General features: G+C 42.0%; 1 protein-coding gene across 2 annotated transcripts in view; it reads left to right on the forward strand.

Moving 5' to 3' along the window:
* arhgap21b (Rho GTPase activating protein 21b) overlaps positions 1–16,056 on the forward strand; it is a 34,119-nt gene extending 18,063 nt beyond the window's left edge. For both annotated transcript variants that reach the window (XM_030160470.1, XM_030160471.1), the window contains 17 exons: positions 669–2,244; positions 5,079–5,225; positions 5,638–5,740; positions 5,870–5,915; positions 6,282–6,407; positions 6,500–6,799; positions 7,580–7,641; positions 7,764–7,909; positions 8,003–8,145; positions 8,527–8,685; positions 8,842–8,920; positions 9,037–9,110; positions 9,219–9,308; positions 9,424–9,591; positions 9,997–10,102; positions 12,848–12,879; positions 12,970–16,056. In XM_030160470.1, coding sequence (XP_030016330.1) covers positions 669–2,244; positions 5,079–5,225; positions 5,638–5,740; positions 5,870–5,915; positions 6,282–6,407; positions 6,500–6,799; positions 7,580–7,641; positions 7,764–7,909; positions 8,003–8,145; positions 8,527–8,685; positions 8,842–8,920; positions 9,037–9,110; positions 9,219–9,308; positions 9,424–9,591; positions 9,997–10,102; positions 12,848–12,879; positions 12,970–14,559 — 4,947 coding nt within the window. In that variant the 3' untranslated portion in view covers positions 14,560–16,056. The remainder of the gene's footprint in view (positions 1–668; positions 2,245–5,078; positions 5,226–5,637; positions 5,741–5,869; positions 5,916–6,281; positions 6,408–6,499; positions 6,800–7,579; positions 7,642–7,763; positions 7,910–8,002; positions 8,146–8,526; positions 8,686–8,841; positions 8,921–9,036; positions 9,111–9,218; positions 9,309–9,423; positions 9,592–9,996; positions 10,103–12,847; positions 12,880–12,969) is intronic.
* Positions 16,057–17,537: the final 1,481 nt, after the last annotated feature.

Genomic DNA, 17,537 nt, shown 5'->3' on the forward strand with positions numbered 1-17,537 from the left:
CCTGTCTACATTTATGTCCATTTTACTTACATTTGTTATTATGTAGTATTGCATTTGTTCAAATATGTCAGCTGTAAGTTGCTTGACTGCCTTATCTAACGAGTGTATTGATTGTTACATACTGTCAACTGAAAATATCACGAGTGCTGAGTTCTGTGTAAATAAACCATCCACTTGTATCTAAAGGTATTCAGACTTGTGGTGGAAGCACATTCATATGTGATTCTTTTTTCATACTCATTGAAATCAGTGAATGCAAAATAAAGGGTTTTGAATAATACAGTAAGTATTTGTACTACATAAAATATATTGAAGTCCTGTATTTCCGCAGAAGGTTCTCCACTTTTTGAAAAGTATTTCCTACTTGGTTTTCAAATAGCGTACTATTATCTGTCATAGTGCAGGGTGTTCTGCCATGTAACAGGGAACATTACTGTGAGAACTCTAAATAAGGAGCAGATGAAGACCACTGACACTCCTGAACTGCTAACGCCTCCGCTCGCTCGTACTGCAACATGCACTGCCCACACACATGCATCCAGTAGCATTTGTAATATCATGGCTGATTCTCCATAAGCATCTAGTATCACACTGTTGAATATTACACACCCTTGTAAGTGCAGCTTGTACTGTATCTACTTAACACTGCTTTCTTGCGCTGTCCCTAGGCTTACTCCCAGGATGCCTACCTCCGTGGCCACAGTAGCTACAGTGGAAATGCCTGTCACATTCCCGAACCACCTCCAGTATGCTACCCCAGAGTAGACTGTAAGCCTACGGGCATGGCCCAGGCCACAGACTCTGCAGGGCAGGTCTGCCGAGGGCCAACAGCTCCTGCTGACCATGGGTACCGAAAGGAGATCACCGTTCCCCCATCCCCGCCCCCTCAACCATATCCAAAAAGCCAGACAGCTGTGTGCATGCGTAATGACAGCGTGAGGACTGTGGTGGTTCCTCCTGATACAGCCCATATGGGGCGAGTTGGTCCAGCACATAGAATAGATTACATGGACCCAGCCTTTGCCCGGGGGAGGCCTGGTTCTTTAGCCCAATATCCCCACCCCCGAAAGGCTGATGTCTTTCCCAGTGGTCCAGGAATGGTTCCCTATGGAGGTCCAGGACCTCATTACCAGCCCAACCATCAAAACATTGATTGGCGTACTTACCAAACATACAGGGAGTATATCGACAACAAAGGAATTCATTCTCATGGCAGTAGGACTATTCAGGAGAGGCTTGACAATCTGCGAGCCAGTCAGAACTCCTTCAGTGCTGCTCAGCACATGTCCCGGGCAGACTGGTGCTCTAAGGGGATCCGGCGCAGGAGCACTTCCCATGAACGGTCATACCAAGGACCTCCACCCCACTTTCAGATTGCCCCACGCAGTGCCTCACAGGACCGTATGAGTGGTTCAGAGAGGATGGGTCATGCAAGAAACTGGCCCCCTCGCAGTGTGTCCCAAGATGGCCTTATGAACAAAGCCCGGGCACACTCCACAGACTACGTTGACCCTGCTGAACTGGCACGACCCATGGACAGGATGGCAGGTTATGGAAGGGCAGACCAAGGTACAAGGGCTAGCAGACAATCTATCCCAAGACACGCCATGCTCTACAGGCCTTCTGTTGGATACAGTGGTGGCATGAGGGGTGCACCCAACCCTTCTCTATACACAAAAGGACCAGATTCTCATCAGTTCCGCTCCTCACCTATGCTTTCAGACAGACCTTCACATTTTGGAAAGAGCACAAGTGCTGAGCATTCTCTTACTGACCAAAGAGTTGCTGTCAAAGGTAACCATGCAAGACACCCCTCACAACAAGGTCAGAGCAGGATGCGAGCTGAAACCATGCATCCTCTGGAGGCAAGAAAAGACACAGCAATGGTAGGACAAAGGTCTTCTTCCTGCTCCACCCCAAAACAAATGCCTCAGAGGCCTAGCATCCTCAAACCACCTCCACCTCAACCAGAATCTCAGACTCAGTTGAATGGGCGAAGCCCCACAGATAGTGGGGTAGTTTTAAGGGAGAAGCCTCCTTCTGGAAAGAACCCCAGCCCTCTTCGTCACCCCTCCTACATCTTAGCTGTAAATGACGATGGAGCAGATTCCACAGCAGATGTGGTGGCTTGCTGGCTTCCCAATGATGCACGTCGAGAGATACACATCCGTCGCCTTGGGGAGCAACGTCACACCTCCTGCTCTAGCAACCTCGATGAGTCCCTGGACTCCATTCCATTCATCGGTAAGAAATTCATCAGTTCAGAATCAGCTGTAAGCCTTCAGCACCACGTTGTCATAGCAACAACAGTAGGCAGTAGTAACATGAGGCAGACTGACAGTGCTGATAGCCAGTTAAAGGGATCATAGATGGCCGTTTGTTCACGAAGAAAACTATAAAACCAGTAGAATAACAGAGCACTATAATCCAAGTGGGTGCATTATCACTGTGGGTATATTTACTGAATTTAGTGCTGCAGAGATAGATGTTCACAATAAATTAATTCCCCCTCAGAAGATATTAATCAGGTTTTGAGGCATTCAGGAAGGGTTTTGTGGGATGTTTGGCTTAACTGGGTTGGACTGAAGGGTTGCCTAATCTCATTGGAATATTTTCTACATCTCCCCTTAATACATTGTTTTCTCAAGGTCTCTCTTCTGAATGGATTGCATTATAGATCCATAGTCGCATAGTGCATTTGCCAGTGATTAAATGAATCTCGGTTGAAATGGCAGCTGTCCAACCACATGGAATATATATATATATATATATATATATATATATATATATATATATATATATATTTATATATATATATATATATATATATATATATGTATATTTCTTTTATTTCTTAAAACGTTTTTGTTAGAATCTTTAGCTGTTGGCTAAGTACTATCAGAATTTGTAAATATGACCAGATATGTTTTAAAGTACTATTTTCTGAAGAATGAGTTTTTGTATATGTTTAGACCTGTTATTGGTGGTTGTTTATGATCAGTTCAGTAGAGAGAAGCACTTAATAATTTATGGCTACTCTCAGCATGCTTATTATTTCCCCTCACTGAGAACATTGCTATAGTAACATTGCTGGAAGCTGCATTAAGCATTTACACCAAAGATCATGTGTTTGACACCTTCCTAAATGTTCTTTGAAATTCACTATCAAATTTATGAAAAGTCCAGGTCTGCTTAACTGTTTTAGTGTTTGTTATCTTTGTCTTTTTTCCATATGTATATCTTTCAAGCTATCAATGTTTTATGAACATGTGAGTAATTAGAGTGGTTCTCCTGAATTTGTCCTAAGTCAGCATATTGTGTGGGGTTTTAAATTAAAAAGTGAGCAAAGCAATGGCTGATCTACTTATACTTTGGATGGACATAAAGGAAACAGTTTGTACTTTGCAGGTAAATTATATAGACTTTCAGAACTGGGTCACAGGCATTGACTGCAGTGGAAGATTTTAGTTTGAGCCAAGGGAGAAAAAGGAGTTTCATAGTGAAATGTGGGAACTTTAAAAAGTTATTGTTGTGTTGCACGGTGAACACAACAACACAACACAGTGTGACTTGTCAGTTCATTACACTCCTACAAAGATATACAGATCTGTTCACCTGTATTTGTTATAGATCTTCAGTAACAAACATTTGAAAGCCTTGTTTTCCCTTTAGAATTTTGGTGTGCTGTAATGGTCTGAAAACATACTTTAGAAGTAAATACATGTCGTAAAAACAAGTTTAAACATCATGCACATCTGCAAAATACACGTGTGCATGTATCTATAAAAGCACAGGCAGTGATTACATCGTTGGAGCATGTTGGATGTAAGTTTTCTGTGGTCTAGTTATCTTTGCCTCTTAATACACACCCACATATTTTATTTCAGAGCTGTGAACCATTTTAAAAATGTGTCAATTTCAAGTTTGAGGCATCTCTTTATGTCACATCCTGCACACTTGGTGGCCTATTAACAGGGTTCTTGTGGGCTTTTTAGAGGTCCATATATAATGTTGGTCAGAGACCTGACAGGCCAGGTGCAAACAAAGCAGGCAGTGACAGTGATAATGCAGTACCATCACCATTCTGGGATTGGTGCCCTGGCTCAGGAAAACAGAGCCTCAATTGAAAGGGCTAGTGCGGCTCCATCAATGGCCTATTTCAAAGACCACCAGTCGAGGCTTTATTTTTGTGTGATTGGTCCTTGGTCCAGTATCCCAAATCATCAATTTATTTAATTGAACCACAGAAAAAGCTTATGTTTAGATGAGCATATCTGGTGTTTTGCTGCCTCTACATGTATCTGGAATAAGACCTTTGCTTTTGATCTGGAATTTATGAATAACTCAGATTTGACCACACAGCTGCATGACTCTTAAGTCAATTTATGGACTTGAACTACTTTTAATACTCTTTGAGTAGATGGTAGACAGTGCATGACGTGAGGGTGGTCAAACTTCATGCGGCTTGTCTTGTTCATGTTGGACTCAGGGCACAACCACCAGTTACTGCCATAGCAATATGCCCAGCATGGACTGAGTTGATAAAAACTTATGCCTTTGAAGTTGTTACTTCCCAATAATGTGATGGGTGGAATCTTAGTAAGTAGCCCTGAGAGGTCTTCATATGGAGTTGATGACATCCTTTTTTTTTTGCCCCGTTTCAAAGTTGAGGACAGGCTGGAACTAGGACAGTTGCTTTTAAATTTAGCTCCAAAAGCCCCTTGGCTGCAGAGAGCAGCTTTGTACTGTGAGCTGTTTCAGGCTTGAAGTGCCAGTAGTGGGCGGTGCTAAAATGTGAAGAACTTCCTTTTCTCTTTAAAACAGTCAAAGATGATCTGTTTCCTCCATTAGCTGTGCTGTGGCATGTTATCCACGGAAGTCACATAAAGACTGTTTTTCATTTTGTAAAATTCCACAGCTGATACTTATTGAAGTTGTTTTTGATGTGCTTATGAACCAGTTCACTGAGCCCTATAACAGCATCAGGGCAGAAAATGAGAATACTTTATTTCAGATATTTATATACCAGGAGCTGTAATATTATTCCTGTTCTCAAACCAAATGTGTTGTCCTTATAGATGAGCCAGTGAGCCCAAGTGTTGACCGGGAGGCTGCTCCTATTCCCCCCTCTGCTGTGATATCTGTTGCACCGTCGATAACTACAGGTCCCTCTAGTCCAGCCTCTCCATGCCCTCCAATTCGCCGTCAGCTGTCACACGACCAAGGTATGCTACAACACTACAGGTTGAGAGCTATGTTAGTCAAGGTTCTGTGTTAATTGTATCCCTGAAAATGGCCTAAATGGGTACCCAGTTATGAATATTGTCTTTGATGTTTTTTTTACTGACTTACTATATAAACATCTGTTTTATGATTTGAAAGGTGGGTTTATTTTGGTCGGTTCCAAGTAATTATTTGTGTAGCTGCCTTCATGATTAACTTCATACTTTTGATCATACTGGTGTAAAGATGTCTTACTTATTCTGCTTTTACTGATTTAATTTAACATCTAATTGGTTCAGAGCTGAGGATAGCAGAAAGCTCCATGTGACCCTCCGTTAACACTCATACTGAATAAACCTATACATTCGATGTATTTACTAAATCTATGGTTCTGTGTTTGTTATCTCTGTCTAGAGTCCTTGAGAAGCGCTTTGTTGGAATCTGACACAGCTAGCAAAACTGAACGATCGAAGTCGTATGACGAGGGTCTGGATAACTACCAGGAAGAGGGGAGAGGGTTAGTGCATATGATAACTGGTTTCTCTTTTGACATTTGTATTTCATCATGAAACTCTTTAACCTTGTGTTTGACACATTTGCCTTTTCCCCCTTTTTCCTTCTTTGGGGTTTTCTTGCTCTTCTTTAGGCGATCTTCTAGTAAGCATATGCCCAGTCTCAGGGGTTTGAGAAAGGTGAGTAATGGGGATCAATTCAACATGTTTTTGATTGCACTTCTTCCAGACCTAAGTAGCCAGTCACTAGCATTGTAACTGTATATAAATAAAAGCGCTAAAGATTTATGCAGAACTCCGGACAACACCTAACTTAAATAGTCATCCATTACTTTGTTTTTACAATGTCTGTAGTTTTCCTGCAATGCTATGGATCCAACATTGTAACAAAAAACAATCTGTGAAGTAAACAATTCAGTATTTTTATCTTGTTTGCATGATTTTTGTTGCAGGTCATCTTTTTCTTTGTCTATTATGTCTCTGTCCTCAATTGTCTTGTAAAGGCTGTACCTAACCAATTGTTTGTTCATGCATTTACTCTATCAGGCTTTGGATGGACATAAATCTTCTGGGGATTCAGGATCTCGGAGAGATTCTACTTCAGATATTTTTGCTAATTCTTCCAAAGAGGGATTGCTGAACTTCAGGCAACTCAGTACAGATAAAAATAAGGTATGCTCATATGTTTTCACTTGACAAACATAATATCACTCAGATGTTTTGGCATGTGATTCATTTTTCCCTCTGTCTCTCTGTCGTTGTAGCGCGTTGGCGGTGGGATGAGATCATGGAAGCAGATGTATGGCGTTTTACAATGTCACACTCTTACCCTCTACAAAGATAGGAAGGATGCACTTTCTCACGTTTCAACGCAGTCTGAAGAGGAGCCCCTGCAAATCAGTATCAAGGCCTGTCTGATTGACATTTCCTACAGTGATACGAGGCGCAAGAATGTGCTGCGACTAACCACCTCAGACTGCGAGTACTTATTCCAGGCAGAGGGGAGGGATGATATGCTGTCTTGGATCCGAGTCATTCAGGAAAACAGCAACATAGATGAAGAGGTGCGTTCTAGTTACACTCATGCTGCATCACTGCAGGCAGATGAAGATGACCTCCGCAATATTGGGAAAACCCATAAAAACTCGATTGATGGCGAATTCTGGTTTCACCAAGACAAAGTTTTTCACATATTAGAAATTATAGACTGAACTTCATTACAGGTTTGAGCAGCAGCAACAAGTCTCAGAGTCCATCTTTGAATGAAATACAGTGACAGTGCCACGATGATGGAGACATTTAGGGGCTTTTACTTTTGAAATCGTGTACAGAAGCCAAAATAAGGTGTCGTTGGAAACTCGTTCTACCTGTACCGAACAAAAAAAAAAAAATTCACAGGTAGCTTTTTCAGGACATTTAATTTCAGGTTGTGAGCCAGTCAGTATGCCTTTCAGTGAGATCTTGTTAACTGTTAACTCCTGGCAAGGCTTAAATCTGATTACTTAGAACTGTAAAAATCTGCAAAGGCTGCAGAAGCATTACAGTTTGGAAAATTGAATATTATGAAGTTACCAATAAATATTAACATGTTGGTCTGAATATCCCGTATGCAGCATTGGATATTCTGACCACTGATCAGAACATGCACAAGTCAGTCAGGCTGTGAACTAGTTGAATACATCATAGGTGCTCTGGTCCTTTGTCAGACTTGGCTGTAAATTGATTCATTTCCAATTTTGTAATATCTTTACAGAAAATAATTCTGTTGCACATACAGTACATACACATTGCAAAGGAGTTATCAGTTATTTCCTTATAACAATTATAATCTGCTGTCATTTCAGAATGGTGCTGTGACAAGCCAGGACTTGATCAGTCGAAAGATTAAGGAGTACAACATGATGAGGTATGCAGGTCTCTACAGCGCCCTCTGGGGCCTGACTATGGAACTGAATTTTATCAACCCATTTGATTTTCCTGCTACTGAATATTAAAATCTACGCATTTCTGTGTTTAAAACCGGATCAGTGCCCCCAGCAGTAGGTCTGAGCCTTCTCCAAAAACCTCCCGCCAGTCTCTCAGCATTAAACAAGCCTTCCTCGGTAGTAAAGCAGAGGGCAAGAGCCATAGCCCCCATTCACCAAAAACAGGAGAGGAACGTAGGGCTTTGAAAGGTAAGGAGCTCCAAACACTGAGAAAGAATTAGGTGATGTTTGGGAGTAATTCTTCAGCTTATTTCTGAAATTTATGTGTGTGTATCCGCTCAGATGACTCCAGTCCACCGCGGGACAGAGCTGCTTGGAAAATCGGCATTGCAGGGATCATGAAGAGGCCTTTTGAGAAAAAGCCTCCTGCTGGAGTCACATTTGGTGTGCGGCTGGACGATTGCCCCCCCGCACAGATCAACCGGGTGAGTGACACATAGACATGTAGTTTAAAGTATCGAGCCATTTTGTGTGGCATCATATCACCTTTACTTACAGCTATTTTATTCTTCATTATTTCTGTACATGTCACGAAATAAAATGCAAAATGAAAAACCTTAATTCACATTTAATTTCTTCATCTTTAAATGTGACTTCCTCCTCAGTCACATCATGTGGATTTTCATCAGAACTTATGGCAAAAACATCTATAGCTACGTCCTTATTATTGTTATGACTGAATGACTTTTAGTGATAGAAATTACACACCGAGTGTTTAATTTGCTGCTTGTCAGTTCAGATAATATGGTGAATGCTCATAAGTCATGATCAGGTGTATGTAATCCATTTTTTTCTGCTTTGTGTAGTTTGTTCCTCTGATCGTGGAGGTGTGTTGCAAAGTGGTAGAGGAGAGGGGTTTAGAGTACACTGGAATCTACAGGGTCCCAGGAAACAACGCTGCCATTTCCAACATGCAGGAAGAGCTCAACAGCAAAGGCATGACTGACATCGACATTCAGGAAGATGTAAGTGACTGACATGTCAACTGCACAGTACAGTGAGGCGGTTTATGGAAAAGGCAATTTTAGCAACAGTTGCATTGTTGTACATTGTTGTACATATGCGTATATTCTGTACAAAATACTCTTAACACCATCATGTCTTGTTTTATTCCTCTGCAGAAATGGCGGGACCTTAATGTCATCAGCAGCTTACTAAAGTCCTTTTTCCGAAAACTTCCAGATCCTCTGTTTACAAATGGTGAGATTTTAAGAATTTCTTGATAATGATGACAGAAAATCAGTGAACTTGAGTGCTTTATGTGATGCTTAGTTTCCTTGGAGTAAAAATATTTCACCTCGTCTTGTGCTCAACAGAAAAGTATGCTGATTTTATTGAAGCCAACAGAGCAGAAGATTCAGTGGATAGATTAAAGGAGTTAAAGAGGCTGGTGAGTAAAGTCTAGTTTCATATATTTCCCCAGGCAATTTAGTGAACGATAGCGCCGCGAGACATCAGGTAATCCTGAAACTTCCAATTTTTTGGTCCATTGTTGCAGATCCATGAATTACCTGATCATCATTATGAAACTCTGAAATTCCTTTGCGCACACCTCAAGAAAGTTTCTGACAATTGTGAAAAGAACAAGGTATGTTAAGATGAAGAAGATCTGTTGGTTTTAATGTCTTTAACGAAAACCTTTTAAACCCTGTGTAAAGTCAGTGTCCACTTAAGGATCACGTAAATCTGTCTCATCTTTTTAGATGGAGCCTCGTAACTTGGCAATTGTGTTCGGTCCTACACTAGTCAGAACCTCTGAGGACAACATGACCAACATGGTCAATCACATGCCAGACCAGTGCAAGATAGTTGAAAACCTCATCCAGCAATACGACTGGTTCTTCACTGACGACGGTGACGAGGACCCTGTTGTATGTGAAAATGCTTTTTTCCGCCTCCCAATTTCTGTAATTCTTTGGTCCCATTTGTTTGTTTAAAACTGACTAATTTGCACTCTGTACATATTGACAATATAAATCCTCACTGTAAATAGTATACATAAACATATATTTTAATAGACCAGATCTCTGTACACATCTACCCAGTTATTCATACTTATCTTATACGATTCTCAACCCACTGTTATCCTTATTTCTAGTCGAATGTTTGTTTAGATTAGGTCTATGTTTAAGTTTGTTTGGGTTTATGTAGTAATTGTACATTGTGAGCTACGAAAAACAGAAGCCAAATTCCTTGTTTGTGTTCACATACTTGGCCAATAAAGCTAAATTCTGATTCTGATTTTTCCTTGTCCAATTTATGTTTCTTCACTTCAGACCACAGCTGAGCAGGAAAGTACGGTGCAGTCTCAACCTGTGCCAAATATTGACCACCTGCTCTCCAACATTGGACGGACCGCAGCCTCACCGGGAGAAGTGTCAGGTAAGTCACCCCAGTCTTTGTCTTTAAGCTGTACTCAACATCACAGCAAAATACTAGTAGTAATACACTTTAACTCTGTCGTTAGTTACAGTACGGTTAAAATGAAAGCATGTTTGAGGATTCAGAGGTTTAATATTAACTATGTTTCAGTTGCCGTTGCAAAACAATGAGCGTCATATCTGTTGTCCATAACCTAAGATGCTTTGGGCTAAAACAATATTATTAAGTTTTCTTTGTGTTTTTGTTTAAGTAAGCCTTTTCAGTAATTTTTCATTGGGAACATTTTATGATTTCACCTTTGAAAAATTGTTGAAAAATCCTTTGCAGTATGTTGGGCCTTCTTTTTTTATTTATTCTTTTACATTTGAATAAGTCTGGTTTGTTTTCATGTTGATGTTTTTTTGCCCAAACAAATTGTCCTCGGTTTCTTTTTGCGTTCATTTCTTTGCTTTACTCTTTATTTTCTCTTTGCTCAAGTCATTTTTTTCCTCCCTGTGCTTTACTTGTGTTGAGACGACGACTCCTTTTCTTTCAGTTCTTTTCTTCCCCTCCTCCTCGTCTCTCACATAATCCCGGCATGTTCTTTCCCAAAGAAAAATCTTGACAAACAAAAAGCAACGATGGAAGTTTTAACCCTTCTGACCTCTGCCCTTCTGTGTATAGTGTGTTGTTTTTCTCCCTTATCCCTGTCCAGCACTCACACATTACCCAATCTTGACACAGGCCAAGTGGGCGGCGTCTATCACTCGATGATGTCACTGATGGACTCTGTTTTGTCAGTGATGGACAGCTGGGACTGTAGGAAGAAGGACGAGTGTTGTGCCCAGTGTAGCTGCCTAGTCTGCAGAAACCCGCAGCTCTTTTAAATTTGGGCGAAAGGAGGAAAAAAGATAAAAAAGAAAGAAAGAGAAGTCGATGTTTGTCATTTTTCCTGTGGTGTGCACGTCTCATATTTAAACCAATACCCTAAATTGAGGGGATACAGAGCGATGCTGCTGTACTTTCTCTGAAAGCCCTTCTGCTGTCTCTTGTTGTCTCTAAAGCTGATCGCAAGGACAAGTAGCATGGTATGGTCAACCTCAGGTTCTCTCCCAGTCATGTGGCATAATCTGTCATGATGTCTGAGGGCGGGGTCGAAGTGGTGGGACTGAGCTCGATGTTCCCCCAGCACTCATGCGTTTACACACAAACAAACCCCACACATCAAACCAAGTGCCAGACTGTGTTTTCAGGAAGTCAGGTAGCTGTGGACGGGCATGTAGATATAGTCGCATCGGCCGCAACAAGTAGTTTTTTTTTTATGTTCCAGGTGCCTCCTCCTGTGCCCTTTTTTGTTTGATTTGTGGTCTGTGATGTCCTTATTTCCAATCTTTGTCTTCATTCAGCATTAAAAACATCACACATACATACACTATTGCATATTTTCTCATCTCGTATTGTTATGTACTGTAACCTACAGAAATCACATACGTGTCCCCGCCCCATGGTTCCCAACTGTAGTCATACATTTATACACCGACACACATAAGTAGATAATTTTATCATTAATAGCCCATTTCAGCCACAGGAACTTTTACAGGGGCCACAGAACTATTCCAGAAATCTTTATATGCTGCCTGACCTTTAGGCAGTAAAATCTCTTAGATGGGATTTTTCAGTTGGATGTGAGTCAATAAAACCTAAAGCAATGGTTAAAATGTAACCAGCAAATGCCTGCCATCACCCAACAGTGTTCTGTATTCACTTCAGGACCATCAAATGTCTAGTTCCAGGTCTTAAGTTGAATTTACAATGGCCTTAAAAACATCTTCAGTTGTACTTGTTGAAACCTGCAGAAAACCTGTGTATGCGTTTCAACCAGTGACTAAATTTAGCTTGTTCCTGCTGTCGAGGGTCTGTGGTTTCCCTTGTGATGGTCCTGGAAGTGTTGGGGTGTACTCATCGGATTCTTCAGATCAAAGAGACTTTTAATTCTTGACTGTTTCTTTCCCATGGCTCCATTGTTCCTGACAACATTTGGTCAAAAAGGGCTATTATTATATTTGTAGCTGTACTTTTTTTGTAGCCTTTTCTACTTTAACAATGAGATCTATTTTGTGAACTCTTTTTTTTGCTTTTTTGTTGCTGAGAATGACAGGCGACATGTTAAAGATCACTACAGGACTTAATCTAGCTAAGAGTAAGCGCAATCTTTCCATCATACCAAGGCTTGGCTGCACCAGTGGTATCGACCACGACACACACTCACTGATCTGTTCAGCTCAGGCCCCTTAAGTCTCTCAGTCAGCGCGATCTCATCACTCCCTCTCCTATGTGATGTCTTTGAGTTGGGAAAGAATGCCTCGAGCTGGTTGGTGGCTACATGTGATGCTCTGTGGCTGACGTGTTTGTCCGTGATGTGCCGTCGTTTCACCGATACATGAGCATGAGCTGCTTTGTGTCTTGGTTTACTGCCGGGTTTTCACTTCCTTTTCCTCTCATCGCACATCTCAGGCCTCTTCTGCCTCTTTATCCACTTTTCCATATACTGCATACTGTGATTACTCGTCTCCTTTCTCTCTTTCTGAACCGAAAATGTACCATCTGCTTCCATTCAGCTGCTCTCATTGTTATCATCGTGTCTGTCAGTTTCAGTCGAAGCAAACTTTTAATATGCCTTTATCTCTTTTTATCTTGTTGACTGTTCTAGCAAGTCAAGCAGGTGGCAGGCTGTTACTAATGACTTGTTTTTTTTCTTTAACATAGATTCAGCATGTAGTGACTCATCGAAATCAAAGGTAAAGTTACTGCCTAGTTTCACTGATTCACATATTTCAATGTGTTTGGTTTTGGTGTGAGCCTCTAATGATGTGTTTTTCTGATACCAGGGCTTGTGGGGATCTGGGAAGGATCAGTGTAGCAAAGAGATGCTGCGCTCCTCCTTCTTCGCCAGCCGGAAGCGCAAGAAGCCTAAGGACAAAGCTCATCCCAGCAGTTCAGATGATGACCTGGACTCTGTGTTCTCCAAGAAGGATCTCCCGGAGGAGAGCCAGCAGCAGCCTCTGTGGACCCCAGACCGCCGGACCGAGGAAGAGGGGGAGACGGATGAAGCCAGTGAGAAAGAGAAGCACAGGAACAGTTCAGAGGAACAGCTTGACAACACCAACAGGAATGAGTCTGTCTCCAGCAGCCTGCTGTCGCAGCCTTCTCCCACCCTGCCTCCTGAGCACCTTCCCCCCACCCTACAAACAGGCTCCCCCTATGCCTCACCACCCCACTCCCCAAACCTCAGCTACCGTATCCCGATGGCACACCAGTCCTCTCTCTCAGACCCCCCCTCCAACTACGATGACACAGTTTCCGACCTTGGTACGATGAACAGCACCAGCTCCCAGGCTTCAGTTCCCAGAATGAGGCGGGGGCGGATGGCAGCTCTGGGACCAGAGGCAGGTCCTAGTGGGTTGGGGGCAGAAGTGTGCTCCATCACATCAGATTACTCCACCACATCTTCCATGACGTTCCTGACCGGAGCTGAGCTCAGCACTCTGAGTCCTGAAGTGCAGTCAGTGGCTGAAAGCCGAGGTGGAGATGAGGCAGATGATGAGCGAAGCGAGCTCATCAGCGAGGGAAGGCCGATGGAGACGGACAGCGAGAGCGACCTGTCAGTATTTACTGTAGGAAGAGACGGCGGAGCGACAGAGCAGCGGGAACTGCAGGAAGCTCCGCGACCGCTCCCCTCCCACAGACTCATCGAATGCGATACGCTTTCCAGAAAGAAGGCAGCTCAGCAAAAGACCAACAGTGAGTCGTCACTGGAGGGGTCACGGAGCGATAAAGATTCCAATAGACTGTCGCGGGTGTTGGGCTCAGTCAAGGGCCGCTCCACCGGCAGCCTCAGCTCCTCATCCCGTAGCGAGCTGGACAAGACGGAGCCTGCTTGGAAACTGAAGATCACAGATCGGCTCAAGGTACGTCTTCGAATGTCTGTGGATGACATGTTTGGTGTTGGAAGCCAAAGGAGTCGGTCTCCCGAGGGCCGCAGCAAGAAGAAGAACATCAGACGGAGACACACCATGGGCGGTCAGAGAGACTTTGCAGAGCTGTCTGTTTTGGGCGACTGGCCTCAGCAGGTCGGCATCGGCTCAGCCTCACGGTCAGAACTGTCCGCTGTGGACCGGCTGAAGCCAAAGTGCAGCTCTCAGGACTTCTCCATCGGGGACTGGATTGCTCGCGAGCGCCACCGCACCAGCAATCCTGAGGTCAGCCTGGACCTCAACGAGCAGCAGGGGGAACTGTGCAGCTCAAATTCCCAAAACCTCGGAGCCTCGTCGTCCTCCTCTGAACTCCCATATCGTCCATCTGAGGCGATGAACGGGGACGTCCCCCCCAGTAAAAACCTGAGCCTCTCGGCCACTGCTCACCCACATAAACTCACCAGTTCCCAGGTGGTCCACTCACGCTTCTATCAATACCTGTGAGACGTGTTGGAAGTGTGTGACTGTATGTGTTTGGGTTCTCCATCTGTAAGATGTGTGTGTACGTGGCTGCCTGTCAGTGTAACGTCTGTTGTATGACCAATGTTAGTGAAAGAGCATGTTGTACAAAAACTGTTAGTCTGGAGTGTGTCTGTAGCTGGTGTGTGTGTTTGTGAAAAGAGAATTACTGCACACAGGGATTGTTGATCTTGCTCATGTATAAGGCATGAAACAAAATGTTGTTTATACTTTTTCTTTCTTTTTATTTTTAATGACTTTGGGATGGTTTAGCAGGAGGATTCCCTCCCTCCTAAAACAAATCCCTGTTTAATGCTGAAGATTGAGAGGACCTGTTGCTCATGAAGCGATGAGCCTGTGAAGTATGTGCAAGGATGTGTGGACAGCAACACTCAAAGTACAAGATTGTTGAAAGGCTTAGACAAGTGGCTTTAAAGATGAACTTTTAGGATGAGTAGGAAGTAGATAAAAGTACAGATTTTTAGTATTGCAGAGGAACTATTTTTGTGTAAAGAAAGTTATGATGTTCAGAGTCGATGAGTCTCGGTAACCAAATGAAGAATGTACAGACATGCTCGCTGTAATACTGACTAAAAGCTTTAGATGCTTGTGTATCATTCTATCTAAAGTGTAAAAATCCCTATTTTTCTGTGTACTTGAAGTGTGTTTTTTGGTACAGCCTGTGTATGGACTGCCTATGAGCTTTCTGCTGTCAAAGGGGCCTTTCCAAAGGTACAAAGAGACAAGGAAACACTGGACTTATGCAAATGGAAACGGTTACTATCCTTCCCAGTTACATGGTTTTAGAGCAGTGAACAACATCCCTCTGATGCAAATGTTTTTAGTGTTCATGGTTCATCTGTAGTCGCCTGGTGGTAGAAAGAGGAAAAAAAAAAGGTCGAAATGACAAGAAATGGGTAATCGAATCAGAATCATGTTTCACAACAGGAAGTGCCTCACAATGAAATGTTAAGGGTGCCATATTGTCTTTGTTGAGATACACGAAGATGTTACTGTGAATGACATTTTTACTGTTGACTCTCACGGTCATTCTACAGGTTTATGTAACAAAATGCCGAGCTTCCATTCCTTAGGCATTTCCACTCTGGTCTTAACATGTTTTATACTTTCCCCCCCTGTTTTTCATTTTTTTTTTTTTTTTTTTGTTGTTTGTTTTTGATTCTTAACAGAACTTGAATTTTAAATATTCCTTGTAAAATAAGTAACTTAAATGTACATACAAGCGCCATGTTTTAGCTGCTTTACTTTTCATTTCCATCAGATTGCAGGATTGAGTACAGTATTGTGAGACGATGCTCATGAGGCCTCTGGGTGTTGTGGGCAGTTTGGTACTGAAACAAAGTCATTGAGCTGGACCATTTGTATCAATGCTGTGTTCCTCTGATTGTGAGGAGGGGTGGGGTGGGAGGGGGTGCACAGATTCCTGAAACACTGGAAATAAATTTTGTCAATGGCAAAGTTTTGTGGATTGTAATGTGTATTTTTTTTTCTTTACCATATTGTAGAAGAGCTTCAAGGAGAGAATGTGAAGTCATACTGTTATATCATAAACAACTGAAGCGCTGAGTAAATTCATCAGCACAAAATGTAAATACTGGAGAAAGACTAGATTTAAAAACCTACCTGATTATGTTTGGGTGGTACAGAACATTTTTAAGGTTTGACTTTTTACCATTTATTTAGGAGTTAAAGTGAATTTGAAAAAGCTAGTTTCAGATTTTTATAATTAGTGATGTTTTATTGTTGATAAATGAATATGTTCGGCTTCTCAAAATATGCTAATCTGCTTTTTATAGCATCTGCTGGAGTTTCTACCTGGAAGATTTATAATAATTTCACTGGTCAACAGTTTTTGAAAATGATCTGCATAAGAGATAAAAAGTCTTACAAACTTGGATAAAAATGATTTGGAAAATATAGGAGAAAAGTGTTTGCTTGCTTATTTTTTTCCATTTATGATAGTGTTATAACATATGTACATAGGTTTAGTGAGTGTATTCTAATGTCCAGAGTGTTTCGAACTAGAACTGGCAGCTCTGAGACACATTCCTTTTGAGTAAAATCCATTTTATTATCAATTCATAGATTTTCTAAATTTGACTGAAGCCACAATTTCTCATGATTAGACCTAAATGTAGACCAGTGTGTTATTATATCCCTGCAATACCTGTAATGTCCACTAGAGGGCGGACTCACTTCAATAACTGTTGCAGTGTTGTAGGACGAACTTATAATTTGCACACTAGACCAGGGGTGTCAAACTCATTTTGGTTCAGGGGCCATATTTAGCCCAATTTGATCTCAAGCAGGCCAGACCAGTAAAATAATGACTTCATAACCTATAAATAACGACAAATCCAAGTTTTTCTTTTTGTTTTAGTACTGTATAAAAAAACCTAATTAAATTATGAAACTAGAAGCACTCGGAGAGCGCAGACCTCCGCCAAGGCTGATCAGTGGCCCCCCCTGTGGGCCCCCCCCACGCCAAGGAGGTTATGTTTTTGCCAGGGTTTGTTTGTTTGTTTGTCTGTCTGTTTGTCTGTCTGTTAGTGTGCAACATAACTCAAAAAGTTATGGACAGATTTTAATGAAATTTTCAGGGTTTGTTGGAAATGGGCCCCCCCGTGGGCCCCCCCACCCCCGATCACCACCAAAATTTAATCATTTCTTCCTTATCCCATTTCCAACAAACCCTGAAAATTTCATCCAAATCTGTCCATAACTTTTTGAGTTATGTTGCACACTAACGGACAGACAAACAGACAGACAGACAAACAAACAAACAAACAAACCCTGGCAAAAACATAACCTCCTTGGCGGAGGTAAATATTTACATTTTACAAAAAAGATGTGAATAACCTGAAAAAACAGAAATTTCATTTGAAGAATCAGTGCAATTTTAACAATATTATGCCTCGACTTATTATTTATACAGTACATGC

This window comes from Sphaeramia orbicularis, chromosome 17, assembly GCF_902148855.1.
Source record: "Sphaeramia orbicularis chromosome 17, fSphaOr1.1, whole genome shotgun sequence".
NCBI classification, from domain to species: domain Eukaryota; kingdom Metazoa; phylum Chordata; class Actinopteri; order Kurtiformes; family Apogonidae; genus Sphaeramia; species Sphaeramia orbicularis.